This window comes from Neophocaena asiaeorientalis, unplaced genomic scaffold (genome assembly GCF_003031525.2).
Source record: "Neophocaena asiaeorientalis asiaeorientalis breed wild unplaced genomic scaffold, Neophocaena_asiaeorientalis_V1.1 scaffold430, whole genome shotgun sequence".
Taxonomy (NCBI): Eukaryota; Metazoa; Chordata; class Mammalia; order Artiodactyla; family Phocoenidae; genus Neophocaena; species Neophocaena asiaeorientalis.
Genome location: NW_020173691.1, coordinates 2,510,412 through 2,537,477, shown reverse-complemented (window position 1 = coordinate 2,537,477; position 27,066 = coordinate 2,510,412). Strand labels below are relative to the sequence as shown.

At 47.4% G+C, this 27,066-nt stretch overlaps 1 protein-coding gene across 2 annotated transcripts; it reads left to right on the top strand.

Moving 5' to 3' along the window:
• The first annotated feature begins 428 nt into the window (after positions 1-428).
• On the top strand, positions 429-22,901 carry MTARC1 (mitochondrial amidoxime reducing component 1). Of its 2 annotated transcripts, none has more exons than XR_003003849.1 (7): positions 429-873; positions 3,647-3,820; positions 6,929-7,091; positions 7,958-8,098; positions 8,548-8,758; positions 13,918-13,979; positions 14,071-14,142. XR_003003849.1 is itself a non-coding variant. In XM_024750478.1 (7 exons), exons 1-7 carry the CDS (start codon positions 599-601, stop codon positions 21,451-21,453), a joined length of 1,017 nt encoding a protein of 338 aa, XP_024606246.1. In that variant the 5' UTR covers positions 429-598; the 3' UTR covers positions 21,454-22,901. The 2 variants fall into 2 exon arrangements, 1 of the variants encoding a protein (XP_024606246.1); XM_024750478.1 differs by lacking the exon at positions 8,548-8,758 and adding an exon at positions 21,324-22,901.
• The last annotated feature ends 4,165 nt before the right edge of the window (positions 22,902-27,066 follow it).

Sequence of the window (27,066 nt, the reverse complement as noted above, 5' to 3'; positions counted from 1 at the left end):
TGCCCATACATAGAAAAGGGGTAAATTCCTTAACTTGAGATAACTGGTTTTCTTTAATTAACAATAATCTTATGACATTCCACACTACCTGCCCTTTGTTGCCAAACTCCTATGTATCCTTGGCTGCCCCCTCGCCTCCTCTGAGCAGTTTCCAGAGTTAACTGAACCTCTGTCTCCCGGGCTGCAGTCCTCATTTTGCTCCAAATAAAACTTAACTTGCAACTTTCACCTTGTGCATTTTTTTTTAAGTCAATGCCACAAATATGTAAATAAGTAAACTGGTCACTTGTAGCGATCCTGGGGGAGGGCACGTCGCCGAGTGGCCAGCAGGCGGCGGAAGTGGAGGCGGCGGCGGGCAGTAGACCGCGTAGCAGCCGAGACACCACCTCCCGCCCGCAGCGCCCCAAGGGCCAACCTCAGGAGCAGGACACGGTACTGCGGCCGGAAAGAGAATCAGGAACCGCCTTCCCCTTGGGCTCCCGGTTAAGGGCGGCCCCTCCGCCAGCAGCCCTCGGCGGCGGCCGCGCTCCTGCCTGGCTTGCTTGGCGTCTCGGGTGGGCCCCGCTGGAGTCCCCGGCGCGCCCGCGATCGCTGGGTCATGGGCGCCGCCGGCTCTTCCGCGCTGGCCCGCCTGGGCCTCCCCGCGCCGCAGCCCCGGCCCCGCTGGCTCGGGGTAGCCGCGCTGGGACTGGCCGCGGTGGCGCTGGGGGCCGTGGCCTGGCGACGCGCGCGGCCCAGGCGGCGCCGGCGGCTGCAGCAGGTGGGGACCGTGGCAGAGCTCTGGATCTACCCCCTCAAGTCCTGCAAGGGGGTGTCGGTGAAGGCGGCGGAGTGCACGGCCCTGGGGCTGCGCAGCGGTCACCTGCGGGACAGGTAGGGCTGAGCCCGGGAGCGGGGGAGGCCTGCGGAGTCCTTCCCTTACAAAGAGAGTGGGAGCTGGCTGGGGTCGGGGGAGCGGCAAGGAAGAAGAGGAAAAGGGGCCGTCACCTCCCAACCGCAGACCCAGGGTCCCGATCTGCCTTCCTGCGATGGCTTGCGCCCCAGAGGAGGTCCCCAGGCGTCAGCAGGTGCGCAAGCAAACTGACTCAACTCCGTCTAGCGGAAGGGGCGAGATTCACAGGATTGGTCCCCGCCACTTTACTTTTACTTGTCTCTTGAGAACTTGGGGCAAGTTGGAGCCACGGATCCAAAGCCTCAAAGAGCTCACCAAGGTGGAGCACATAATCGTAATAACAACGATTAAAGTTTCAGATTCTTGCAGCTTAAAAAGTGCTATTACATACTTTATTTTCACTAATTCTCTCATGCACCCTTTTATGGATAAAGAAACTGGGGTTCAGAGCCACACAGCAGTGGCATCGGGACTCTTGTTTTCTTTAGCACACTGGTGCTTTGTAAATAGGGGTTTTATTCATGCCCGACCTGGGTAGTCTCGACCTGTGTGAATTCCTGGGGTTCTGCGAAGATCTCAAAGGCCCAGAGCAAGCAGCTTTGTCCTATTCTGGGTCTGGCCTCGGCCTCAGTGTAAGGCTGCACTTCAGACTCCCTCTCAGACCAGCCCTCAGTTTCTGTAGGTAACACACAGGACTGATGAGGGTTGTAACTTTTCCCCCTTCCAGTTCCCCAGACAGAGGGCAATTCGTGACACGGTGGAATGGTGAGCTGTTTTTGTCATCATACTATCAAAACGTGTGATGGAGAGAAGCGAACAAAAGCTTGCAGTCCTAGGTGGTAATTGACTCAACGTGACAAGTGCCAGGGAGCACAGAGGAAGGAACAAGAGAAACTGGGGTGGTCAGGAAGGACTTCATAGCTGGAACTGAAAATGTGGTATATACACACTTTGGAATATTATTCACCCACAAAAAGAAGTTCTAACACATGCTACAGCACAGACAAATCTTGAAAACGTTATGTTAAGTGAAATAAGCCAGACACAAAAGGACAAACATTATATAGTCCCAATTATATGAAATACCTAGAACAGGCAAATTCATAGAGATAGAAAGCAGATTAGAGGTTGCCAGGGGCTGGGGAGAGAGGGGAATGGAATGGGTAGTTATTGCTTCATGGGTTCAGAGTTTCTGTTTGTGATGGCGAAAATGGTTTGGAAACACATAGTGGTGATGGTTGCACAACACTATGGAAGTATTTAATGCCACTGAATTGTGCACTTAAAAATGGTTAAAGTCGTATTTTTTTCACGTCCATTCTCTGTTGTTGGAAATTTGGGTTGTTTCTACTTTTTGGCATCGTGCAGAAGGTTGCTGTGAATATTGGCACCCAAGTATCTGTTGGAGTCCCTGCTTTCAGTTCTTCTGGGTGTGTACCTAAGAGTATGCCAAGTATTTTATGTTGTGTATATCTTACCGCACTAAAAAAATTAAAAAGAAAAAGAAAGGCTGGCATGTGTGAGGGCACAGGTGGTAAGACTGGCTGGGAGGGTAGCTGGATGATGAAGGGCCTTGCCTGCCTTGCTGAAGAGTTAGAGTTTTATTCTGAAAGCAGGAACCACAGGGCGGCGGTGGTGGGTTGTGGCTTGCAGAAGGGGGTGACGTGATCAGATGTGTATTTTAGAAATATCAGACTACCATTATTACTAGGAAGGAGTAGCAGAAAGAATATTCACATGCTAGTACCAAGGATATGGGACATCCTGTATCCAGGATGAAGGATTGGTCAGAGGGAGTTCCTTTGGGAAAGGCTTACACTAACTTTATTTTTCTAGCATAGCTGAACAACTCAACCACGATGACCCGCCGGAGGTGATGATCTAAAGTATCTGCCATATTTTCTTCTTATGTCTCTGGATTCCCAAAGCACAAGCTCACTTCTATCATTGTAATCATTCCATTCAGTGTGAATGGAAATGACCAACATGTCAATGTTTAGCTTCCTCAGTAGCTGAAAGGTCCCCTATACAAACCCATCATTTTTTTTTTTTTTACTGGAAACAGTTCTTTCTATTGCTTTTATTTCTCCATTTATCTTTGTTTTGGGAAGTACCTCTAGACCTTGAGTACTGGGCCAAAAAATGTCCATATTAACAATAGGCCTTTTGGCAAATTGCAGGAGTCACAGCTCTGAATACTGAAACGTTAATTTTTTTTTAAAGTTGGGGGTGGATTTGGCAAAGTGTAAGTGGCATTGTTTGCTGTTCAGCTTGACTCCACCCTCTGAGAACAATACAGCAACATCTTGTTATTTCCACCAGCAGGAATGCCTCCTTGTGCCAGGCACCATGCCTCCTCGTCTTTCTCCGAGATAGATTCCTATCATCCCCTTAGGGCATGTTTATGAAAGTGACCAGACTTTCTGGCAATTGAGATGGACGTATAATTAACTTCTTTGATTTCTGTGCCATCAAGGAGCTCAAAATATTCTGCAGGTATTTTGTCCGATGCACGAGTGATTATTAAACACTTTGAAATTAACTGACAGATTCAGTCTTGCTGGGCTGATGAGCTGATGTTTAGGACAGGGAGACAGACTGACACACACACACACATACACACACGCACACAAACTCACACACACCAGGCTTACAGCAAGGAAATCAAAGATGACAGTGTATCACTGAGACTCCCCCAGAGACTGGCTGCCTGTCATGGTGGGCCATGCATACCTTGTGTTTTGAAAATGGCAGGTTTTGGCTTGTGATCAACAAGGAGGGGAATATGGTTACTGCTCGACAGGAACCCCGCCTGGTCCTGATTTCCCTGACCTGTGAGGGTGACACCCTGACCCTCAGTGCAGCCTACACGAAGGACCTGCGGCTGCCCATCAAGACACCCACCACAAATGCAGTGCACAAGTGCAGGTAAGGAAAGGATAGCTCTTAATCCTTGTGTGAGCATTTATTCCTGCAGTTTTGGGAAAATGGGAAATGTGGTGGAAATCTGGGGAAACACTGTCAATAATTAACCATTGACTGCAAATGTACATATATAGGGTCAAGTCCTCAACATCGTGATGACCTAAAAGAAGGTGGAAAAGGGGAGCAGCTTCAGAAATGTGTGTTGATGTGGGGCAGAGAAACATAAAAGAGTTATGTAGAAAACTATGGGATCAAAGGCATATTGACATGTCAACAAGAGAAAAATAACACCACCAGAGGATAAAGGACAAAAATGGGGTTGGAGTGAGTGGGGAGAGGGTCCTGGAAGAGGTGAGTTTAGATCAATGTATTTCCCTAGGATCATCTCTGTGTTGCCTGGAAAGACTGGGAATCTTCCAAAGCTGAGTTATGGCGGGAGTTGCAAATGGCTATATGACCTGTGATATTTAGCTCTAATGAAAGGAAGTTCCAAAATAGAAAAGACCAGCTGCAACCAGAAGAGTGTTCTGACCTGCAGATGCCCAGGGTTCCCTGTAATCGGGAGCGTGGAGGTTCAGCCAGGAGACTGCTCTGTACAGAGTGTCTTTCCTCAACATCAGAAGGCCCTCAAGGGAGCAATTATTCCAGGAAACTAGCTCTGCTTTTAAGAAATCATGCCTAGAGTTCATTTTTTTTATCGTATTATGAGAAAGTTAAAATATGGTCTAATTATACTCTTGTTACAGTTTCTGCATTTTGAATGAAAATGCCACGTGAATGCTTAATTAGTCCACAGCCTATCATAGAAAATAACATCACATCCAAAAATGTAGCTACTTGAAAAATGTCTAAAGACCCCAAAAGTTCGTAAAATGCAGAACTAATATGATTTCTGTAATATCAGAATTTTGAACATAATAATACGTTTTCATCTTAATTTGATGGTTTTTCTGATTATAAAATACATATTCATTGTTGAGAAATTGGAAGATACCAAAAAAGGGAAGAAAACAAAACCTATCAGAGATAACTATCATTCATACTTTGACATATTTTCTTTCTGTCTCTATGGCTAATACTTTAAAAACCAAATTGAAATAGTACCAATCTTGAATATGGTTTATATACTTAAGGGTACGTTGAGTATTTTTTCAGATTGTTAAAAGCATGGGTGTCCTCGAATGCATTTTAGCACATCCCATGTTTATACATTTGGATCGTTTTCAGTTTTTTCCAGGTATGAGGAAGAATGTGATGGGTAACTTGGCATAAATCTCTGTTCATATCTCTTATTATTTCCTTAGGGAAAAAATTTTAGCAGTGGTTTTGCCAGCGATAAGAGTATGACTCCTACAGACTTTTGATATATGTTGCTCAGTTGCTTTGCAGAATGGTTATACCAGCTATATATTCACCAGCAGTTTATAAGCATATCTGTTTCATCTCATTCTGACCATGATGTTCAAAAGTATTTTGCCATTTTTGTGTTAAAAACGGTCACTTCTTATTGATTTAATTTGCATTCATCATTGTCTGAGGCAAACTTTTTAATATGCCTATTGCAATTTGTATTTCACGTTTCTCCATATTCTGGTTCCTGTTTGTCTGCCGCGGTTATGTTACCAAACGCAAGTCTGTGTGCCCAATGCACAGTGAGGCCAAGCAATGCCAAAACCTCGGAGTTTGGAGCAGAAAAAGCTTTACTGCAGGGCCATGCAAGGAGACGGGTGGCTTCTGCCTTAAAAAGCCCTGGACTCTCTGAAAGCTTTCAGCAAAGCCCCTTTCTAGGAGAGGTGAGGGAGGGCATGGTTAGTTGTTGCAGACTTCTTGGGGTCACATCCTTCGGTCTTGAGGTCAGGTCACGGTCAGGTCATGACGTTCCTATAAACCTCCACCAAAACAAACGTTAACTAATACCAATCAGAAACGTGAACGGGAGAGACTGAAGCCGGTAGAAGCTTTTACCTTAATGGCAGTGTCCATGTACTCCAGTTGCTGAGGCCTCCAGGGAGACCGCTGCGACCATTAGGTCCAAGCCTGGCCCTGACGGTGGGGGGCTGTGGCGAGGGCTCTGGAGCTCTGCAGGACACAGCCCTCAGCCTGTCCCCTGTGCCCTCAGCTCACCCACCCGGAGGCTCTAGGGCTTGGAGGGCTCCGGGGAAAAGGAGCCCTCCGCCTCCCATCACACTCCCTGCCCCAGGACCGCTCAGTGTCAGCCCCCATCCCCGGCGCCGGGCGCTAACAGCTGCACGCCCGCCCTGTCCCTATTTCACGAGTGTGGCACCTGCAGCCCTCACTGCCAGCAGCACCAGGGCCTCAGGCCTTCCACGGCCCGCCTGCTGGCTCCTGGGGAAGGAGTGGCAGTGACGGGACGTGGCGTTGGGCTGACCGCGGGCGGCTACTCAAACCTGCTGGCCCGGCCCCGCTGAGCATGCCTGGCCCCTATTACAGTTGGATATGTACCCATACTTTCTTGTGGTTAAAATTTTTTAAATTTAATTACTGGTTCACTTGGAATTATGTGGAAACTTTTTTCATGGTCCCATACAGGCTTTTGGTCCATGCCCCAAAGACTACACAAGGTCACATTTGGAAATTGCAGAATCAGAAAGCTTAGATTAGGGTAAAGATGCCAAGAGCCCTTGGGACTCAGGTTTCCTTTCCCAAACTATTAGAACTAATAAATGAATTCAGCAAGGTTGCAGGATACAATATTAACGTACAGAAATCTGTTATGTTTGTCAAGTAGATAAGAAACCAGGATTTACTGTAGAGCAGAGGGAATTATATCCAATATCTTATAATAACTTGTAATGGATTATCGTCTGCAAAAGTACTGAATCGCTATGCTATATACCCGAAACGAGCCCAATGTTGTAAATCAACTAGACTTCAAAAAAAAGGGGGGGGGGACGGGGAACAAGGCTTGAAACTGCGTCTTCATTTTGGGCTTCCACATGGTTCAGAGGCAGGGCCAGGCTAAAGTGACGTCTCCTGATAATGAAGGACGTACAGCGACATCGTAGCCTGGTGCAGCCTTTTGGATATGTGTAGGACATGGTAGGGTGTCCAGATCTTCAAATACCTGTTCTTTGCCCCCAACCCCTGCAGAGTGCAGGGCCTGGAGGTCGAGGGCCGGGACTGCGGTGAGGCCGCGGCCCATTGGATAACAAACTTCCTGAAGACGCAGCCGTACCGCCTGGTGCACTTTGAACCTCACATGCAACCGAGAAATTCTCACCAGATCGAAGACCCGTTTCGACCCACAGACCAGGTCAGAGGAGTCCCTTGGCTTTGGCCTTTGGTGTGTCCTATAGAAGACAGGCTTCCTTGGAAGGGGGAGAGCAGGGCGGCATGTCTGCTGAGCTCGGCTCTGTCACTTTGCCATTACTTCTGTCACAAGCAATTGCAAAAAGTAAGGCCCTTCCAGTAGGAGCAGCATCTGTGTTTCTTGATTTACGGGACCCTTGCATTTTTGCCTGAGAGCAAAAATTCCTATTCACAGAAACCTTCCGGTGGCAACGAGGCTTCAAAACTGTTCTAGGTCAGTATCTTTCCCACTCCATTCTGTAATCGCATGTGGAGCCCAACCTTTTTACACTGTGGTTGCAAGGGTGTGGCAGCTCATAGTTGGGTCGATGAGTGTGGGTATGGAGATCCACAGATTTAAAATGACCAGACTGGCCCTTAAAGAAATAAGGCTGTAAGAATTCATCGTGAGAGTAAAACATACAATGCTATGTAGCGCCATTGCCACGGCCATGCTGAACATTGATTTGCAGGTTGTGTGAAAAATAAGTATCTGTGGAATCAGCGAATACTTTTTATCACACCAAATGAGGCCATCAAACCTTAACAAAATAAATGTGTGAGAGTTTGGAAGATGAGAAAGGGACAGCTCTAAGATTCTGAGACCATGTTCTCTTCACTCCATCATGTTATTCCTGGTATCTGCAAGGCTATTTAAAGCTTCTGAATCGCTGTGACTTTTCTGTAAATAGAACTGGAGAAATACTTAGAAAGATTGTGTGGGGAGGTGGGGCGGGGGAGGGGTGGAAGGTTCCAGGAGTCAGACCCATGTGACCTCTGAGAAATGCCTCTGTGTGTCTCACGCTATAACAGCTCCTATTTTCTCATCAGATCCCGTACTCAGACGCCAGCCCCTTCTTGATCCTTTCTGAGGCATCGTTGGCAGATCTCAACTCCAGGCTAGAGAAGAAAGTTAAGGCAACTAACTTCCGGCCCAATATCATAATTTCAGGGTGTGGTGTCTATGCAGAGGTAACGCTATACCTTTCTTGTCCCTTTCCTTGGATTTAACTTTTTTTTTAAAGGTATGAGAGTCTTTGATGTTGCATTAAGTTATTCAGAAGGATGCATTATGTATTGGCTCCATATTATGCAATGATTCAAGTTTGCAATTTCTTGAGCATCTAATCAGTACAGACTTCTGTGTGGAGGATGCAAATATAAATGAGGCAGAGACGCTGGCGTCGAGGGGCAGTTCAGGGTCTGAGACTTCTAAGGAGAATTCCAAGCAGGCAGGTTCATTTTGAGCCAAGTGTACTTAGCATAGAATACATGATCTGTGTGGGCCACAGAGCAGGATGTGGAAGGTGGCCTTCCTGTGTAGTCGAGGGCTCCCTTGGGGAGACAGTCATTTATAGCAGGGCTGCTGTGGGTGGATACTGTCCCCAAGCTGAGATGGCACTTCCCTAAAACTCTTCCAGTGCCACCTTCAACCTGAGATGGCTCAGCCAAGGGCTGCCCCACGGCAAGAACCCAGACTGTACCACAGCCCACAGGAGCTCTGAGCATTCTAGGGGCCGGGCGTTGGGTCAGGACATCTGGATCTGAATCCCCCTGCTTCAATAAGTGGCCGTCTGACCCTGGATAAGTCCTGGAACTTTCTGAGACCTCTGCTTCTTGCGTTTATAAAATGTGAGTAATTTCAGCTGACGCCTCCCCCAAAAGCACCAAGACGTAGAAAGTGCCCAGAGAGGTAGGCAGTGGTTTCATTACTATAATCAAAGTAAAGAAGCTTGGTTCAGGCCATCGATCCCTCCCTGACTGTGGCCCCCTTTAAGCTTCTTCCCTTCCTGGCTTTGGTCTTTGTATCACGGTTCACATGGAAGACATTTCCTACCGCACGGTCTGAGATGGGCAGATGAAGATGGGATAAGTTAAGAGGGGATGGCCCAGAGTAGGACCTCAGATTTAGGAGGTTTCTTTGAACTGACTCTTGTCCTAGAAGGCTTTCTCTCTGATTCTGAGTGTTCCCTAATTGGGATTCTTTCATATTTTAAGTTGGATGTTAATACAACGCTTCAGCTGGGCTGGCCTCATTTTTTGGAATAATGTTTCACGCATCACACAATGGGTTAGTGCCCCTGTGTACTATGCACTGTGAATAGACCTGTAGGAAAATCGGGATTGAAGAAACAGTTGCTTCTCCAAAGGGGTTCACGGTCCAGGTGATTAGAATGTGAACAGGTAGTTACAGCCAGGTAAGACAGGCCAGGAAGGTGGTGAGCTGAGGGTGATAGGTGACCGGCCACCCAACTTTTTTAACACAGACAGGAGAGGGGGGCGACTGGGCAGTATGGGCTCAGGCTCATAAAGAATGGAAATTTATTTCTCACAGTTCTGGAGGCTGGAAAGTCCAAGATCAAGGCACCTGCAGATTCGTGCAGGTGTCTGGTGAGGACTTGCTTCCTGGTTCGTAGACGGCTGTCTTCACTCTGTGACCTCATGTGGTGGAAGGGACAAGGGAGATGCCTGGAGTCCCGTTTTTTGGGTTTTTTTAAAGATTTTTTTTGATGTGGACCATTTTTAAAGTCTTTATTGAATTTGTTACAATATTGATTGTTTTATGTTTTGGTTTTTTTGGCTGGGAGGCATGTGGGATCTTAGCTCCCTGACCAGGGATCGAAACCATACCCCCTGCATTGCAAGGCAAAGTATTAACCACTGGACCACCAGGGAAGTCCCCTGGAGCCCCTTTTATAAGGACACTAATTCCATTCACAAGGGTACCACCCCCATGACCCCATCACCTCCCAAAGGCCGCCTTCTCCAAATACAACCACACTGGGGATTAGGTTTCAACACATGAAGGTTGGGAGGACACAAACCCTCAGTCTGCAGCAATCTCTGTCTCTACTCATGCCCTGGTCTGTATTTTTCAAAACCTTCTCCACACTGAGGACCCCTTGACTAACATCTTTACACCAGAACTCTCCCTCTGCCTTGTCTGTATTTCCACTGGGGTATCTCGTCTCAGATTCAGGATGTCCAGCACTGGGGGCTGAATTTCCACTCCCAGGTCTGCTCTGTTCTGCCTTGCACATCTCGGTGTATGGCAGCTCTGACTTCTAGCTGCTCAGGCCCCAAAGTGGGAACCACTCTGTGTTCTTCTCTTCCTTCACCTCCCACATTCAAATAATCAACAAATCTTGGTGGCTCTGTCCTCTTGCCATGCTCCTCCACTTCCTCTCTGGGCCAAGTCACCACCCTCTCTCCTGTGGTTTGTTGCAATAGACTCTCTTCACTGGTCTATCCTTGACTGACCCCCACCACCATACAAGGTCTATTCTCATCACAGCTAAGGTCAAAGTCATCTGTAAATGTAACTCACATCATGTCTTCCTTCTACTCAGCACTCTGTCTGTGTTCTCCATCTCTCTTCAAGTCAAAAATGGGATCCTTATAATTGCTGTCAAGGCTCTGTGTGATGCCACAACCCTAGTTTCAGAGCTTTACTTCCTGTCACTCTTCCCTTCTTTGTCTCTCTGCTGCTTCCTTCCCCGGGACCTTTGCTGTTACTGGTGCCTCTGTCTGGCATGCCCTCCCTCAGGTATCTGAATGGCTCACTCCCTTACCTCTTTCACTTCCCTGTTGAGGTCTTCCCTCCCCTTCAGTGAGGCCTTCCCTGATCACCCTGTACCCTGCTTGGCCTGCATGCCCCAGTCCCCCCCGGCACACATCCCCACCTGATACACCGTGTTTACTGGGGGATTTGTTGTCTGTTTCCCCTACACATGCTTTCTGAGGACAGGACTTGACCATTGTTGTTCTCCCAGCTCCTAGAAAAACACCCAGCATGAATTCTTTGCTAAGTGAGTGAATGAGCCTAGGTTGGCCAGGTGACGCAGAAGGAAGAAACACCAAGGGAGGGGGCACACGAGCAGGGCTGCGCTGGCACGGAGATAACTGCTGTCTTTTACAGCATCGGCGCTCAGGGAGGGGCGTTGAGAGCCAAGGTCCCTGGTGTCAAGGGGTATCGCCTTCGGAGGAAGGGTCTGGAAAAGATTTTAGGCAAGAGAGTGGCAAAACCCAGTTTGCACTGTGCGCATCTACCTGCGGCAGGGATCTGGAGACGATTAGGGCAGGTGGTGCCAGGTGCAGTGGGCGGAGCAGACTGGCCAGAGGCTGAGGACCTGCGTGGAGGCTTCTGGGAAGTGAACCCCCTCCTCATTTCAGAACCTGCCTCTCGTGATCGTGGTCCTTCTCTGCATCCCTTCACCCCCATCATCTGCTCTCCTCACCCTCACTTCTCAGAACTTCACTTCAGCCCAAGGCTGCCCTTCTCTCCTCCCTCCTTCAGAGACCTTTTCCTGGTCATCATTGCCCTCCCCTTGGACTGATAGGTACTGCTTCTGGAACTTTCCCTCCCTGGCTGCACTGCCCTTGTGCCTTTGCTGTTTCTCCTCCCCCTACTCCTCACTCAGGTAGGGGCTTCCAAAATTTCTGGCCTCGACCCTTCTCTTTCTCTACCTTCCCTTGGTGATGACACCCTCTCCTGCAGCTTCACCATCTGTCACCCTTATGTGGGTCCTTCCCAAGTATCCAACCGTGGACTCCCCCTTGCAGTGCTGGGCTCACCTTTCTGACTGTCTGCTGGGAGTTTTCGTATGTTCTGTGGACCTAGCAAACTTGACCTCATAAGCTCCGCAAACCCCCTGTCTTTACTCCACAGCTTCTATCCTGGCTACCGTATTCCTTCTTTCACCCTGGCTTAGAGCTTGTAAGTCACCCCTGACTCTTTCTTCTCCTATGTTTTCCTCATCCCCAGCCCCATCTGCTCCCTTTCTTTTTGCAGCCGCCAGCTAGATCACCTTTGTTGTCTCAAGTCTGGACCGCTGAACGGTCCTGGATGTAGTCACAGCTGAGCCTCTCAGCACCAGAGTGATCTCTTCTCCTCTAAAAGTTTGTGACAGTCAGTGTGGCTGCCTTGCTTAAAAGCCTTCAGTGGCTCCCCAGTTCTCAAAAGTCCCAAACTGCCCACTCTACGATTCTGGTCCCTCCATAATCTTGCCACACTTTGCTTTCCCAGCCTTTACTTCCAGTAAAAGCTCCAAGCTACAGACTGGACTGAGAACTACATAAGGACTGTATTCTCTTATCTCCTGCTCACCCCAAGTCTTGCCTCTCGCCCCACTTAGAAACTCCTGGCCTTCTTTAAAAACCCAGATGAAAAGCCACCTCCCCTGAGAGATCTGTTCTGATTGCCAGACCTGGAAGAGCTGCTTCTCTTTTCCAAAGCCACACTGTGTTGTGTCTGTGCCTCTCCATATCCAGCTTCTCCTGTTTCAATTTCTTATCACCTCAAGATAACATGTTCTGTAGGAAGATTTTCATGGGCCCTTCTCTAACGTTTAATACGGTTCTGGGCCCATAGTGTGCATTCAACACGTAAATAGTTTTCTCCTTTTCCGCCAGTTTGCCAAAGAGATACTTTCCTGATGGTGGAATTTTTAACTTATTTATCTGTGACGCAATCCCCAACAGTTTTTATTGCCCATAAAAGGGGCTCTGTAAATATTTCTTTAATTAATAATAAATTAATTTCCTAACCAGAACCTTCATTTCTCTCCTTTCGGATCTTTTATGTTTTTTTGTGACCACAGTGCCTCCTGGTGGAGAAATGTACATAGAGCAGGCTGGGTTGCTCTAATCCGAGGTGCCCAGCTTTTTGGACTGTTGTGAAACATGCAGTGAAGAGACTCATTTTATGATTAAAGAAACAAAAACAAAACCCTGAAATACACATATCAAGAATAATACACACTGTCAGAGTTAAAATTCTGGGCCTGGAACTTTCTCTCTGGCTTGTGATCAACAAAGGACTGGGCAGGTTTGTTTTAACTCATGGATTCCTGTCTTTGGCTCTCAGGCACCTTCTCTGTGAGGGTAAGAAGGTCAGGACCACAATCAAATGTGCTTCCTTCTTGTTACTGCCTGGAGTCCCCTCACCCTTCTTTTGTGCCTCTCAAAGTCTCCACCCTGGAAGACTCAATTCAGATCCTACCTTTACCTTAAAACCTCCCCTGCCCAGAGCAGCCAGCCAGCCACCGGCTCCGTGCTTGTCTGCAAAGTTCAACCAGCACACAGGGTGCTGTCTTGTAAAGCTTTTTCTCAATTTTTCTGAAACTTTTAAAAGGAATATTGACCATTCACTTTTTATGTGTGTATGTTCTATCTCCCCTTCTGGATTTGAGGGACACAGTCCATTGATTTGATTTGTCCTGAAAAGTAAGCACCAGTGACCCAGGACGTAGACAAACGTCCCAGGAGGTTCCTGGGCTGGAGAGCTTTGTGAATGCTCCCATGGAGATGCAAAGGGAAGTAAATCTACTGGCCTGCTCTGGATTTGTTCCTATCTGGCCAGGGGAGCTACAAGGTAAACAGACACAATGATTAAGGACATTAATCCACCTTAGGCCAGCATGAAGGGATATGATACAACCTAGAGTAATCCCCCCTCTCCATACCCTCTCCTCTCTTTCACCCGCTCCCTCCGTCAGCCCCACCCTGGCCTTCCACAGCACCTCCAGTCAAGTGGGGTCAGTCAGGGAAGCTTCCTGAAGGAGATGAGTTTCAATTCCAGCTTTACAAGTGAGAGGAGAGGGAGCATTTCACTTCAGGGGAAAGAACCAACAAATTAAAGGCAGAGGGAGGGAACAGCGAGGCGTGATGTACAGCTGGCCATCTTTGATGGAAGCGGCTTTATCAGCTGTTGAATCACGTGAAGTCCCTACACGGGTGGGTCAGGGCTGGGGATCCGAAGTGCTCACGTGAGTTATGTGCTTTGTCTCCAGGACTCATGGAATGAGCTTCTTATTGGTGATGTGGAACTGAAAAGGGTGATGGCTTGCTCCAGGTGAGGTGCATACACTGCTGCCCAGGAGACGGCGGGGAGGGTGAAGATCGTCTGCTTTGTCCCGTGTATGATGCCCTGTGTGTGTGTCCAGGTGCATTTTAACCACGGTGGACCCGGACACGGGCGTCATGAGCAGGAAGGAGCCTCTGGAGACCCTGAAGAGGTGAGACTAAGTGATTTAACATCTCTGCGAGGAAGCAGGGGAAACACCACGCAGGTGTATTCTTGAAGTGGAAGGGGGTCCTGGTGACTGGATAACTTGGGAAACATTCTTGGGTGCTTTGTTCCCCAGAATGCCTGCTTGGACAACTAATTTTATTTTTCATTTAGAATTCATGATCCGAACACACCGATTACAATGTAACAACAAAACATGGTTTAGATGTTTTGGCAAACTTTATCATGGACTGAGTATTTGGTGACATCACAAATTCATTAGGTGTGATAGGGGCTTTCTGGTGCTATAAGAAATGCTTATAGGCTTCTCTGGTGGCGCAGCGGTTGAGAGTCCGCCTGCCGATGCAGGGGACGCGGGTTCGTGCCCCGGTCCGGGAAGATCCCACATGCCGCGGAGTGGCTGGGCCCGTGAGCCATGGCCGCTGAGCCTGCACGTCCGGCGCCTGTGCTCTGCAATGGGAGAGGCCACAACAGTGAGGCCCGCATACCAAAAAAGGAGTGAAGTGATGTGATATCTGGGGTGTGCTGTCTATTATTTTAGCAAAAGAACACGTGGAAAAATGTGTCAAATCTTGATAAATAGAATCTGGATGATAATTATGTGGGGATTCATTGCACCGTTTTTTCTACTTTTATGTTTATGTTAAAATTTTCATGATAGCAGTTTTTTTTTTTTTTTTGGCGGTGCCGCATGGCATAAGGGATCTTAGTTCCCCAACCAGGGATCGAACCAGAGTCCCCTGCGGTGGAAGCGCAGAGTCTTAACCACTGGACTTCCAGGGAAGTCCCATAACAATTTTTTAATGAACGACAATGACAGACAATAAGTTTAAATTGCGTGGACTGATATTTAAGATAAGATTCATTTTAAAAAGCTGATTACAAATTAACATATATAGTATTGACTTTTTTGTTTATTTGATTTTCCTTTTTAAAATATATAAATGTGCCTGAGTAGCTAAAAGCCTGGCAGGCTGTAAACTGAAACATTCATGGCTCTTTTGGTAATGAAATTATGGAGAAAATATATACTCTGGTATGTAGCCTCTAAACTTTCTATAATCAACCTGCAGTACTTTTGCTAAAACAACAATTCATGATTCACACACTTCTGTGCTGTTATCTGCCAAATCTACGGCCGGGATATTGCTGAAACCCTGAAATGCTCGTCTTCCCTGGTCCCTTCCATGTTGAATTCAGGATCACAGGTGGGGTGTCAGGTCTCATCTCTGCAGCTCCTGAGACCCTCGGCTTTGACCCTGACATGCGTCCTAGGGTATCACTTGCAGGGGGGAGAGGGAAGGCAGGGAGGACGGTGACCCCTGCTTTAGGCAAAACCCTGGAAGACTTGAGGAAAGTTTGGTCATCTGACATCAAAGCCCTCATGAAAGAGCACATTAAGGGCTGGCTATGCTTGGGCTTGTGTGACCCAACTTGTTCCCCTGGAATGGGAGTCTCTTTCGTTCCATCTCTCGTCAAGCTCGTGGCCCTCTTTGGACCAACAATCTAGTCTCCTTGGATCAGCACCCACCCCTCTCTGCTGATCCTGCTGTCCCAGAAGCTACTAATCTGGCCCCCTCCCTGACAGGCTGAAGCCTGGGGCAAGGGGCTCTGTCCCAAACAGCACGTTGCCCCCAGGCATGAAGCCGGCACCTGTGGTCCATGGAGACCAGTGTCGTGCATCAAGGCCAGGCTACAGCGAGGTAAACAGCTGGCCTTCCAGGGGCCAGGCCACATGGCAGAGAGAGGGAGGTCAAGAATAGGCTCAAACAAGGTAGGTTGGAGGGAGGTTGGGAGGGGAGGTACAGAGAGGAATTCTTGATGTGAAGGGCAAATGGCTGCTTTTTATCTGAGTCCCCACCATGGGTTGTGGATTTGTGGGAATATTCAAAGAAGGGGCTACAGACCAGCTTAAGGCAAATCCCATCCTTTTGAGGGATGTTGTGTATCTCTCAACACCCAAAACAACATTAATTTTCTGTAAATGTTAATATGATGGAACACTTAAGGTTTGTACATTTCACTCCGTGAAAATTTTATCCCCTCGCTGCAAAGTTAAGAAATTTTAACCCTAGGAAACGATTTCCCAGCTGAACTGTTTAGAGGTGAAATTTACTGAAGTCTGCAACTTACTTGGAAATGGAAAAAAAATTACGATGGACTGATGGATGGATAAATACGTGATAAAGGAAATATAGTAAAATGTTATATGTAGGGTCCAAATGGTTGGTAATTAGATGGTCTCTTTAAAATTCTGTGAACTTGTTTGCCTGTTTGAGGATGGTCCCAGTAAAATGTTGGGGAAGAGTTTACTAGATGCGGTGGGACATTCCAGAGTGGAGTGGTTCTGAGAACCCACAGCGATGGACTAGCGATTCTTCAGAATGTGCTGGCTCACTCACCACGAGAACAAATCAGAGTTTGGTCTTCCCACTTTCCTGTGCCCGCAGAGGAGCTACACGGAGGACGGAGGCAGGGTGGACCCGGGAAGGCGTCCTGTCGTGGGTGTTGGGAGCCCTGGTTCTACCAGGTGATCCGCAGGCCCCCCTCTGGCTCAGGCCCTGGTGGACAGGCCTCGATGGTTCCGTGTGCAAACCAGACAGGTGATTTGGGGAATTGACCGTCATCCTTTTTTTTTTTTTTTTAATATTTATTTATTTGATTTACTTGGCTGTTCCAGGCCTTCGTTGCGGCCCGTGGGATCTTCGTTGCCGCGTGCGGGATCTTTTTAGTTGTGGCATGTGGGATGTAGTTCCCTGGCCAGGGATGGAACCCGGCCCCCTGCATTGGGAGCACGGAACCCTAACCACTGGACCACCAAGTCCCCGTCATCCTTTTTTCTTTTTACATCTTGTTCTTTCTCTCTTCCCAACCCTGTGCTTGGAGTCTCGCACCTTTCCCTGGGTTTGGGCCAGTCCTCTGAATCTTCAGTGCCTCCCCCCAGCCCATCGGGAGCCCTGTGTTTCTAGAAGGAGGGTAATTGAGCCCAACGCAGAGCCAGGGCAGGCAGGCAGGGTCTCCGGGAGCGGCACAGCCCTCCTGGTCTCCTGCAGGCTCTCAGGAACCACTCCCAACCTAATTTCTCCTAATACCCCAGGAGATGGGTGCCAGCCTAGGTGTCTTCTCCTGTATCTTACTGAGATGTAAATTGCCATAGATGCAGTAATTTATGTTCTCCCCAGGACAGACGGCCATAAATCGGGAAGAGAAAGGCCCTGGCTGCCTGACATAAATCATGGAAGCGAAGCAAAGTGGTGTCAGGAGTATCCTCTCTGCTCTCTGGCAGGATGCTGGGAGCTGCACTGCCTTCCCTCTTCCTGGGTCCCCCGTGCCCAGGGCTGTGCTGCTTCGGGAATGCAAGTTCTCAGCAGGGAGACCAGTGCTGAATAGCTATGGGCCTCAGGCCCAGCAGGGCCTTTGTCTGGGAAATACAGCCCGAAGCATGGTGGAGGCTGGTCTGCTGGCTTGAAAATATGAAGAGGGAATTATTCTTTTCTTTCTGAAGGGAGAGTGGCTCCCACACTGATCCCACAGGAGTGGTGCGGGTCTATCGCTGTTGCTTTCAGGAGAAAGAATAAAGCTCATTTGTTCTGTGGATGCACAAATTTTGTTGGACGCAGGAATACTTGGACAGTAAGGGCGTTTGCCGCTCTCCGCTTGTGTTAGGCTGTGCTGTGCCGAGCTAAAGATAGAAGGATTTAGTGGTAGTGATGCCCTGGAAGGAGACAACCGCCCCCCAGCCAATCTGGCTCTATCACCTCCCAGTAACTGTGTGACATTGGCAAGTCAGCTACGTTCTTGATGCTTCAGTTTCTTTATTTGTAAAAGCTGGGCTAATAATACATCTCCTGGTTCACACTCCCCCTTGATCAGAATAAAGCAATAAATACTGTTTTTCTAATAGATGATAAAATACATAACGACCATCTAGGCTATGGTTATTGATAGTCTCAGCTTATGAACTTGACACCTTCTGAGAGAGGGAAAATCCTGGAGACACTTCTTTCCATTTTCTGAGGCTGCGTTAAATGCAACGCAGCCCAACCTGCTCAGCCTTTGTTTCCTCCTCTCCGTGGTGTCTTCACGGTGCTGTTTTATTCCTGATCTGGCCGTATACATAGCAGGTTGGGAAGTCCCAGAAGTGGCCTGTGCCCCTCGGTGGGGACCCGGCGGTGATCAGAGACCCTGCCTGCAAGTCAGGGTCTGGGCATTGACCAGTAAATGAGTAAACCAAGCAGCCCTCACCCGTGCACAGCACTTTATAGGTAACAGTTTCCACTCACACGGCGCCCTTAAGGATGGAGACCTCTGTTTAATGTAAACAGAACGTCTGTGTCTCCCATTAGAGTCAGTCGTTTGCATAATATTTATTGAAAGAGAAAATGCACCAAGAAAGGCGTTTTTAAATGGCTTTGTAATTTATTAATCCCATCGTCATCAACAACAAAATATATATATTTGGAGAAAAAAATCATAGGCGATCCGTGTATGAGGTAATGCCGTGTTTTCCGTCTCTTGAGCAAGGCTGGGTGTGCCCGTGAATTCACAGACCGCTGACAATACCGTCTCAGCCCCACAAGGGGTCGCCGTTGATCTCGTTTGTAGAGTCTCCCCGGTAGCCCTGAAGGGACGGTGTCAGCAGGGGCGCAGGTGGAATGGAGCTGGGGCGGCTGGCAGGACATCGACGGCTTCTGTGGGTCCTCCGCTCCTAAGTTACCTGCGGGGGGGAGTAAGTGTGTGCCTGCGTGATTGATGGGAAGGGGCAGGGGAAACCCGCGCGCGGCCGAACGTTCGTGTAGGAGAATAAATATTAACCCCCTCAGCTCTTCTCAGGCCTGCGCGTGTACTCAGGAGGTATAAGGAGGACCAGGGATCACAACCCTGGTGGGAAAAGTCCTGACTCTGGAGTGAGCCAGACCTCAGTTCCGGCCCCAGCCTGACCACTTAGATCCGTGATCTTGGCCAAGTCCGTCACTCCTATGCGAGCCCCCCTGTAAAGTGGGGACGATACGCATTCCCACATAGACTTGTTGGAAGGATTAAGGGATAATCTGTGTGATGTACTTCATAAAGTGTCAATGTATGATGCCCAGAAGTCCAACTCTCAATTCCCTCCCTGAGATAATCAGAGCCTCCGGCTACCGAGCTTGCAACAAGGAGAAATCCCAAGCCATAAAAGTAGCCGATCTGCCCGGATCCTGAAGAAGTTACTCTCCAACGGACACAGATCCCCAGATGTCCTTGGTATTGCATGCTGACAGAGGAGAGGCAGGCTAGGAGAGGTGCCTGCTTCCCAGGGTCCAAGGTCATGGCAGAGACCTGGCTACAGGACTGGCTGGATCAGTGGTTCATGGTTCCCATCCATTTGTTGATTTCTCCATTTGTTCATCCAAACTTCTCTGGAGTGGCTACAACGTACCAGGTGCTGTACCAGGCTGTAGGCATATAGCAATGAGCAAAACCAACATGGTGCCTGCAGCTGGGGAGGTGCTGAGGGTCTGCAGAAAGAAGCTCTAGATTTGACCCTCTCCATTTTCTCATTAGCCACTTCTGATTTGAAGAACAAAAGTAAGATTGATTTGTTGCAATAGTTTATTTTTTTTTCTCAAGGTACAGTAGAATGAAAAAAAAATGCTTTCCATCACAATGTTTTAAATATAAAAGTGATGTAAAATTGGAGTTAGCCTTTGTTATAAAGCAGAAACTGACACACCATTGTAAAGCAATTATACTCCAATAAAGATGTTTTAAAAAATGGAGTTAGCTTAAATAAGAAACAGAAGGAAAACATTCTCCTGGTGGAGGTAGGGTGAGGGAAAATCTTGCCATGTCATTCACACGCATCTCATGTACGCTCTTCCTGGGGATTCTTGCGTTTTCTGGCTGACAAAGATATGATACTACTTCTAACAGGATTTTACTCACCAACACATTCATCTGTTCAACAAATGATTGTGGGTCACCAGTGACATACAGTGCCCAGCACTGGGTGTGAGTAGTACAAGGGAGTTAGTCACATTCCCTGCTCTCTACGGACTCTCTGTCTTGTACAGTAGAGCAGGTAGACACATGCCCTGACACTGCAGGACACGGCATGTGAGGGGCAAGGGGCAAGCAGAGAAAATTGAGGATGGGGAAACCGCTCCTGGCTGGGGGACCCTGGGCTTCCTTCCTAGCAGAGGTGGCATTTGATTTGGACCTTGAAGAAAAGGTAGAATTCTACTGCTTGGGTAATGGAGGGAGGGGATCCCACAGAGGAACCCCCGAGCAAGGAAAATGCAAAGCAAGGTGAAAGGACATTGAGGAATCCAACAGAGCACTGCAGAAGTGCACAGAAAGGGCAGAGGTTTTGAAAAAGCTGGCTGGGGCCAGGTCAAGAGCCTTGCATGCCAGGCCGAAGACTTGGAATGTTATTCCTCAGGCACTGGGGATCCATTGAAAGTTTCTGAGCCTCGGGAGTGATAAGACCAGAGCAAAATTAAGAAAGTAACGTAGGGTAGTGTTAAGAGTGAATTGAAAGTGGAAGAGGGGAGAATGAGGAAGATTGGTTTGTTAAGAAGTTATTATAGGGACTTCCCAGGTTCGATCCCTGGTCGGGAAACTAAGATCCCACATGCTGTGTGGTGTGGCCAAAAAAAAAAAGGTATTATACTCATCTGAGGATGCTTGAAGGGAAATTATGACAGTGGGAGAAAAAGTGAGCAAATTCAAAAGATGTGGTACAGGAAGAACCTCAGGACGTGGCAGCTATGGACAAGCTGTGGAAAGTGAGGGAAAAGGTATAAAGGATGACTCAGGGCTCTGAGCCTGATGGACCGGTAGGATGATAGACATGGAGAGATGCCAAGGAAAAAGGGAACTGATAAAGTATGTCTGAGCATCTCGAGTCCCTAATCTCTCAATGCTGAAAACGGGGACATTCCAAGGAGAAAAGAGGTGGGAATATGGCCATTGGTTATGCTTTGGTAGTTTGTGCAATGGGCGGGCAGTTTACTGTATAACCCCAGGAGGCGCTGTTCTATTAGTCGGGGTGGGAACAGTGCTCGTTGGAGCTGGGCAACCTGCTGGCCTTTGGGGGTAGATCCTTCAGCCGAGAAGAAATCACATGCTGTTTGAGCTCTTGCTTCTGGTCGGCTGTGACTTATTGTGTTCTGTCTCCTGTTGCAGTTATCGCCTGTGTGACCCTTCTGAACGAAAGTTATATGGAAAATCACCTCTCTTCGGACAATATTTTGTTCTGGAAAACCCAGGGACCATCCAAGTGGGAGACCCTGTGTACCTGCTCGGCCAGGAGTAGGAATCATATGTCCTGGAATAGCAGATGTCTTTAAAAGCGTCCTCAAATATGCCAACACTTGAAGCACAGTATTTTGGACCTGACACCTCGGCATTTTGTTTAGATCTGTGATCTCCAAGTTTTTCGTCTTTTGGACTCTTCCTTGTGTCTCAGTGCTTCCAGCATCCCAGTGCACAAAGTGAAGAAAGAGAGTTTTGATAACTTAATAGGACTTCAGTAAGTCACTTAAATGACAAGGCAGGATTCTCAACATCGCTTGTTTAACTGTGATTGTGGAATAATTCTTTCTCCTTCTTCTCCATTCACTTACCCAGAGGGCTAACTTCCAGCATCTCATTGCTACTCTTTAGGGAAAGAGGAGAGAAGAGAAAGAGTAAGAGTGGGGGAGTGAGAAGAATGTTCTGGAATCTTTTAGTACCCCATGCCCAGGGCATGCAATGGAAATTAAATAGCTCTCTGAATGAGGCTGGACTGTCACTTCACTTTTCTCCTCAAGCCCTAGACAAGCTTTTAAAAGGGCATAAGGAGCCTGACCTTCAGGAAACACTTAGTATGTTCATTTTCCATAGATCATCTCAGACAGTGTCCATGAGGATTTGATGGATCTTCATAGCATGCAGTACCTCTGGGCTGTAGGACAGCAGAGATGTCAGGGTAGAAAATCAACTCATGAGAGCAGCGTTGCAGTCAGACTCTGATATGTAATATGTGGAAAGCAAGACAAAAACTTCCTTGCCTTGAAACGGAGTATCAAATATATCCCATTGGTGAGCCCAGACTTTTCCCAGTACATGAGAGTGAACAGTAGCACTAAGTAGGGGAAGCACCCTTGCCTGATGTGGTCTGAGATGCTGTTTGATGTTGCCCAGGGAAACCACGGTGCCCGTCTTAAGAGCAAAAAGAAATAGTCTGAAAAGGACATGATGCCACCTAGTGGCACTGAATGACAGCTCAGCCTTTCTCAGCTTTTCAGCTGTTGAAAAGAGGGAAACTTGTGGATGGGTTTTAGTTTTCTATCCTAGAAAATTTTTTTGAGAGAAAGTGGGGTACCCTCCAGATACTTTCTGCTATGGGCATTTGGTTCTAAAAGTGTGGCTGTGCTGTCACGGGTCCTTCTGGATCTCGCTGGTCCCATCAACTCAAGACTGGTCACTCCTCAAAATCAGGGTGAAAAAGTTCTGAAGTCCATGGATGAGAAGAAACGTGATTGTGTGATTTGAAATAAATGGCTTTATTTTAGGTTTTGAATAAAACCTTTCAGAGGCGAAAAAGAAAACGTATGCCAGTTCACTTAAAAACCAATATCTGATTTTTCTCCTGATCAGATTATATAAATCTAAGATCTGAGGAAGTATATCTTTCGTTGCCATTTTGCCCTTTGACTGTATTAGGAAGCTAAGTCATGAAAAATGTGTTTCAAAACTGTAAATAAATGGAATCTACTTTGACTAGTTTCAGATCGTACTCACTTCTTGGCAGGAAGTCAGACTTTGAAAGCTGACCGATGTGAATGGGCAAAACCAATCACCCTGTCACCTGACACACACACATAGCATCTTCCGGCGAACGCCCGTCTTTGAAGGGCTGTCAGGTAAACATGCTTTTTACCAAAAGCTGTGCATGTTTCACTTCGGTTTTATAAAAGAGGTTAGTAATTATTGGAACCAAGCCTAGCTCTGAGGTAAAGTTACAAGGTAACAGGTGCACATATGTATTCTGGTTGGTGAATGTATTGCAATTTGTTTTTCACACACTTGGCTTGAAGTGCAATTAGAATAATTAATCAGTTAACCTTGGCCCATCACCTTCCCCAATAGATCCACTTTATGCTGAAACTACAGATAGATTAAGGCAAAAATAAGAGTTCAGCAAGTGCCATTACTAATGGGACCCTGTGAACCCATGGCAGAATGCACACAGGATTTAGGAAACCACGTGAATGTCGATTCTCTGAGAGCAGCCAACAGTTAGGCACTGATGAGAAACTCAAGGTTGGTTCGGTGGATATCCCGAGATATTTATAACCAGTGGCAAGCTGAATGCCTTCGACCTGAACTTCTAACCCCTTGTCAATAGTAACAGCCACTTCCCCAGGGACTCAATCTGTTTCAAAGGCCACACACTCACGCAGACCCTGTCCTTCCGTGTACTGCAGGGGAGTCCTCCAGTGGAAGGGGGCTCTAACCCTAACACCTCCCTCATTTGTCTGGAGTCTCCTTCTGCTACTCAGAGTGTGAGGAAGATTCCAGTTTAAAGACAGAGGTTCCAATGACCTCTAGAATCTCAGAGTAGTTGCCAAGCTTTCTGTCAGTGAGATTTAAAAGCCATTTACTTGTGTTTATTTTATATTTAATGAGTTGGTTAATGCCAAAGGCAGGGCTGATGTCTGGTTTACTTTGGATACTGAACCTCTGCACACACTTCCACTTGAAATATCAGGTCGGGAATGTAGACCATCGCAGACCCTCAGAAAGTTCTCCTTATAGCTGCAGACGATGGACTTTCAGGGTCAGGCCAAAACATCCACCGCCGTTGTGCGTTTCATTCTGGGTGGCGTCTCGGTGCAGTCACAGCAGACAGTTACAAGCCCACAGCTGGAGATCTTGCCAACAACCACGTGGGAAAGAGCCTAGGCAGACTGCTTAAAGGCTCACTTTCCCAGATGTTCCCCAGAAAAAGTGAGAACGTCCCAAATGGGAGAGGGAAGCAGCAACTTACACACAAGGGCGGGAAGACATTGGGGTGAGCCTGATGGAAATTAGGCAGCTGTCCAGCAACGAGAAACACTCCTCGTCTCCTTCTGCCCTTAGTGATAACGGGGTGCCGAGATGCCCTTGGGGGAGGGCTGCCAGTTTGCTAGAACTGTGTGCAGAGGCCAGGCGAGTTTGACTAGCCAAGCGTGACTTTGAGAAGCCACTTATGAGTCTGTCACCAACAGTGACCGCAGGCAGGTGCCCCCAGAACTCTGAGAGTGTGACAAGTGCAAGCAATCCGTGGTGGCCGAGAGCAGGTATTTTAGAGTCACTCAAAGATGCCAGAGTGGCTCTCAGACCTGTTGATAACACTGCACTTCCCTAAGTTTTACTGGTCCAGGGTGTTCTGAAAGTCTGCCTGCAAGGATGCTCCTAAAAAAAGAATTCCGTGGACCAATACCTTTGGGAAGTCCTGCATGCCTCACTCCTCTTCCAAAGGCCCAGCAGCCTGTAGAAGGCTCTAGATTGACCTGCAGTGAAGAATTCTATTTGTGTTTAACACGACCCTCCCCAGAGGTCTATGTCTGGTCATCTTTTGGGAAGCCCTGCATTGATCTCTAGAGGAAGCACCAGCCAGGGGTGAGCGGTCGTGCTTAGCGGGGGAGGTGTGTTCGTGGGAAGGGTGAAGGAGATAAAGGGCTCCTGCCACGTGGAGGAGGCCTCTCTGGTGGTTCTCTGTCACGCTCCTTTACCTTCATTGAGCATTTTAGACGGTTCTTCCCTGTGTCTCCCTCACGAAGCCCACAGCCCCTGATTCTTCCCCTTCATCATCCTCTCTAGCCCCTCTACTAGTCCCTGACCTGTATCTTCAACGGTTCAGACTCCATCCACTCTTTGTGGAGCTCGGTGGGATCTATGTCAAGTCCAAGTTCAATGTCTCCCTTTGGCAGTTTGCTGGGAATACTATAAATACTTGTTGTCATAATTATTTCTGATTAGTATTTTTACACCTAATAAAGTCTCAAAGGGGGGGCGTTTACTTGGTCTAGGGGAGGGGCACCTTCCAGATGACTTGCCAGCAATTAAAGCAGCTTGTTAGTCGGAGGCCCAGGACGGCCGAGGACAGCTGGAGAGCTCTTCTTTGCAAGCAGCTCTGGTTAACATCAACGAGGAAAGCTCTTTGTAAACACATGAATAATTGATCGTCCCGCGCTCACATAGCTACCGAGGATCTGAGCCCGTATGACTCATTTGAGAGCCATCCCTGTCGTCTGGATGCCATAACATTGGAGGAATGATGATCGTTTCTTGGAGATTCTTCTGTGGCCAGAGTTGCCAAGACCAAGGCTGTAATGGTTTGTTATGATGACCTTTGTTATTCCATTAGGCTCAATTGCTTTAAAAAATGATGTGTGCATACTTTCGGAACGTCTTTACCCTTTACGTTGACCTGACATCATAGTTTATATTACAGAATGTATTAATGACAGAGGAGTGTTTTCATGTCCCGAGGACAAATTTTAACAACCATAATCTGCCCTTAGTCATCATAAATATAAATGTATTGGTCAAACAGATCTCGTTAATGTGGCCAAGATAAATGCAAGCCTATATTTTAAGGCAGCTGAAGTCCTAGAGAATATATTTGGAGCTTTTTGTGGGGCTAAGAGATCTTGTATAGTGCTATCAGAAGGCTGAGAAAATTAACATGTTCCCCCCTCTAGTTTGGCGTTGGCGTTGGACAGATATTAACGTCTTGGGGATGTCAAGTAAGATTGCTCACATAGTTTCTGGACACCGTTAATGCCTGGTGGGGTGAATCTTAGTTCTTAAAGCTGTATTCTCACTATGCTCTCAGGGCTTTTGAAAAGAAAGAAACTACAGATTTCAAGTCTCAACCATGTGTTGGTCAACTGTATTTCCCTGTATCACGCTGTGTCTTCAAGTTTTAATTATATTAATCATCCTGCCCCAACATCTTGTTTCCTGTGGGAAGAGGCCCTTTTCCACAGATGTGTGTCTGATATTTTGCATATTCCAGTTGGCAATCCGTATGTTGGCAGATGATGTTCTGGGCGTGAGCTGTACGACGGGTCAAATACTTTTCATCTTCGTTACACTACGTTCAGAAGTGTGGGCCTTTTTTGGCAGTATCCACATTTCAAACTTCTCAGGCAGAAAATAAATGCTTGTTTTAAGAAACCCTGTTTAATTATGTTTTTATTTTGAACCATAAAATTGTGTTTCAGGCAGTAATGTCTCACATGCTACTCTCTGAGCGAGCAGACTGTTTATAGGGGTGAGTTCATCTCCCCCAGATTCGGTAAACACGGTACTATCATTAAACTCCATGTGGATTACAGTCACCTAGCAATGATTGATGAGCACTTCAGATAAAACCATTTACCCTTCTTCCCTTAGAGGAATCTTCTAAAGAGAAGGATCTTCCCTTCTCAATCTGCTATAGCCTTTGACAAAAGCACATATTGGGCTTTGGAAATGTGACTTTTTGCCTGAAACTTTTCTACAGGGGATTGGGTTATTTTCTAAATTGGTGTGAGGACAGTGCCATGATAATCTCCTGTGTGTTCTAAACTTTTTGGTCTTTTTGAAAAGTGAGGCACTTACCCCCATGTTCATAGCAGCACTATTGCCAATAGCCAAAAGGACAACCTGAATGCCCATTGACAGACAAATGGGTGAGCAAATGCGCTATACCTGTACAATGGAATGTTATTCAGCCTTAAAAAGGAAAAAAAGTCTGACACATGCTACAGCGTGGATGAACCTTAAGGACATTATGCTAAGTGAAATCAGCTAGTCACAAAAGGACAAATACCGTATGATTCTACGCACACGAGGTATCTAGTGTAGTCAAATTCGTAGAAACAGAAAGAAGAATTGTGGTTGCCAGGGGCTG

Bases quoted from the DNA above. Each gene is read 5' to 3' on its own strand.
- MTARC1 (XM_024750478.1), top strand. From the start codon at position 599: ATGGGCGCCGCCGGCTCTTCCGCGCTGGCCCGCCTGGGCCTCCCCGCG. The intron at 3,821-6,928 runs GTAAGGAAAGGA...CAACCCCTGCAG, and splicing joins AATGCAGTGCACAAGTGCAG to AGTGCAGGGCCTGGAGGTCG. The intron at 14,143-21,323 runs GTGAGACTAAGT...CTCCTGTTGCAG, and splicing joins CCTCTGGAGACCCTGAAGAG to TTATCGCCTGTGTGACCCTT.